This window comes from Trichinella spiralis (genome assembly GCF_000181795.1).
Source record: "Trichinella spiralis strain ISS 195 chromosome Unknown Scfld5816, whole genome shotgun sequence".
Taxonomy (NCBI): Eukaryota; Metazoa; Nematoda; class Enoplea; order Trichinellida; family Trichinellidae; genus Trichinella; species Trichinella spiralis.
In genome coordinates, this window is record NW_003532755.1 from 3,860 (window position 1) to 5,085 (window position 1,226).

The 1,226-nt window shown below is 31.8% G+C and overlaps 2 protein-coding genes across 2 annotated transcripts; one reads left to right on the forward strand and one right to left on the reverse strand.

Moving 5' to 3' along the window:
• Positions 1-101: 101 nt before the first annotated feature.
• Tsp_13336 (conserved hypothetical protein) lies at positions 102-184 on the forward strand (the record flags this gene model as incomplete). The annotated part of the gene is made up of 1 exon (XM_003366551.1): positions 102-184. A coding segment is annotated over one exon (83 nt), but the record flags the coding sequence as incomplete, so codon positions are not given.
• Positions 185-283: 99 nt separating this feature from the next.
• On the reverse strand, positions 284-1,002 carry Tsp_13337 (putative T-cell surface antigen CD2). The gene is made up of 2 exons (XM_003366552.1): positions 889-1,002; positions 284-499 (listed from the first exon to the last, which is right to left on the reverse strand). The coding sequence occupies exons 1-2, from the start codon at positions 1,000-1,002 to the stop codon at positions 284-286; spliced, it is 330 nt and encodes a 109-aa protein (XP_003366600.1).
• Between the last annotated feature and the right edge of the window lie 224 nt (positions 1,003-1,226).

Below are 1,226 nucleotides of genomic sequence, written 5' to 3' on the forward strand. Positions count from 1 at the left end.
GGGAGAAGTTAACTTAATATTTCACATGTAATCAAAAGACACAAAAAGACCCACTTAAATTATTTATTCACTTTCACCTTGTTCGGGTAATTTTTCAAAAGTCGGCGACTGCCCTACGCTTATTGGTACGGTTTTGAACGGATCCGTTTCAAAATTTCCTTTATCAAAATGTCCGGTGTGTTGATCATGATGATCGACTTTCCTAATTCAAATAAAATTAATAATTTTCAAACCACAAGTTTCAAAAAAAATAGAAATTGCTCATTCAGTTTCATTTCAATTCTTACCCCTCGTGCTTAGTATCGTCACACTGATCGAAATTATTCATAAAATGTTTTTCAATATCTCGAAACACTTTATAGCATTGTTTGGAATTGCTGGTAGAAAATTCTTGATCAAAATCGAGCTGCTTCACTGGCGACGAGGGTACTTCAATGACCACGTCCGGATAACTGTCAGAAGAATCACTAGCTTGATCGGAAATATCCGAATCAACTTCCTGTAATGAAACGTGTAACGTGAGAAGAACAGTTAGAGCGTCGTTAATTGATAAATTGCATTTCAAACTAGCAACGCAATACTATTTTTGCATATATATATATATATATATATATATATATATATATTTATTTATTTATTTATTTATTAAAATTTTTATTTGTTTATCACGACTGAGCTGCTCATGATAATTGATCTACCGATCACATTTTACATGGAACAGCCACTAACAGCTCAACTATAATCACCGACTGCTTTCGCATCCATAAAATAACTATTTAATGAAATTGCTAAAAATTTCAAATTCAATAACTTTAAATTGAGTGCAATTAATTACACAACTAACAAAAAAAATAAAACATCATAGCAAGAAGAGAAAAAGCTCCATACCTGAGATTTTTCAAACGTCAGTTTCGAATTATCATCTTCAGAAATGGCTTTTGATTTCGTCGCTATAAAAAATATCCAATTACTGGAACCAATAAACGCAAAATGCATATGCATCGCGATCGGGCATTACCATCACAATACCAGCGACCATTGGTTTCGGCAATATTTGAATCGCATATGCCACATAACCATACTTTGCGCTAAATTAAAACATTTAACATAATTTTTATACATTACAACTGAAAACATCGTTGTTATAAAATACTGCATGCATATCATATTATTTTATTGCACCACTCTCATGAACACACTCTAATCAAAGAAAAACAAAGAATTGA

What these genes read in the sequence shown, in the direction of transcription:
- Tsp_13337 (XM_003366552.1), bottom strand. Translation starts at nt 1,002, where the DNA reads ATGCATATGCATTTTGCGTTTATTGGTTCCAGTAATTGGATATTTTTT. An exon ending in TGACGTTTGAAAAATCTCAG is followed by an intron (nt 500 to 888) that starts GTATGGAGCTTT and finishes GTTTCATTACAG; the next exon opens with GAAGTTGATTCGGATATTTC.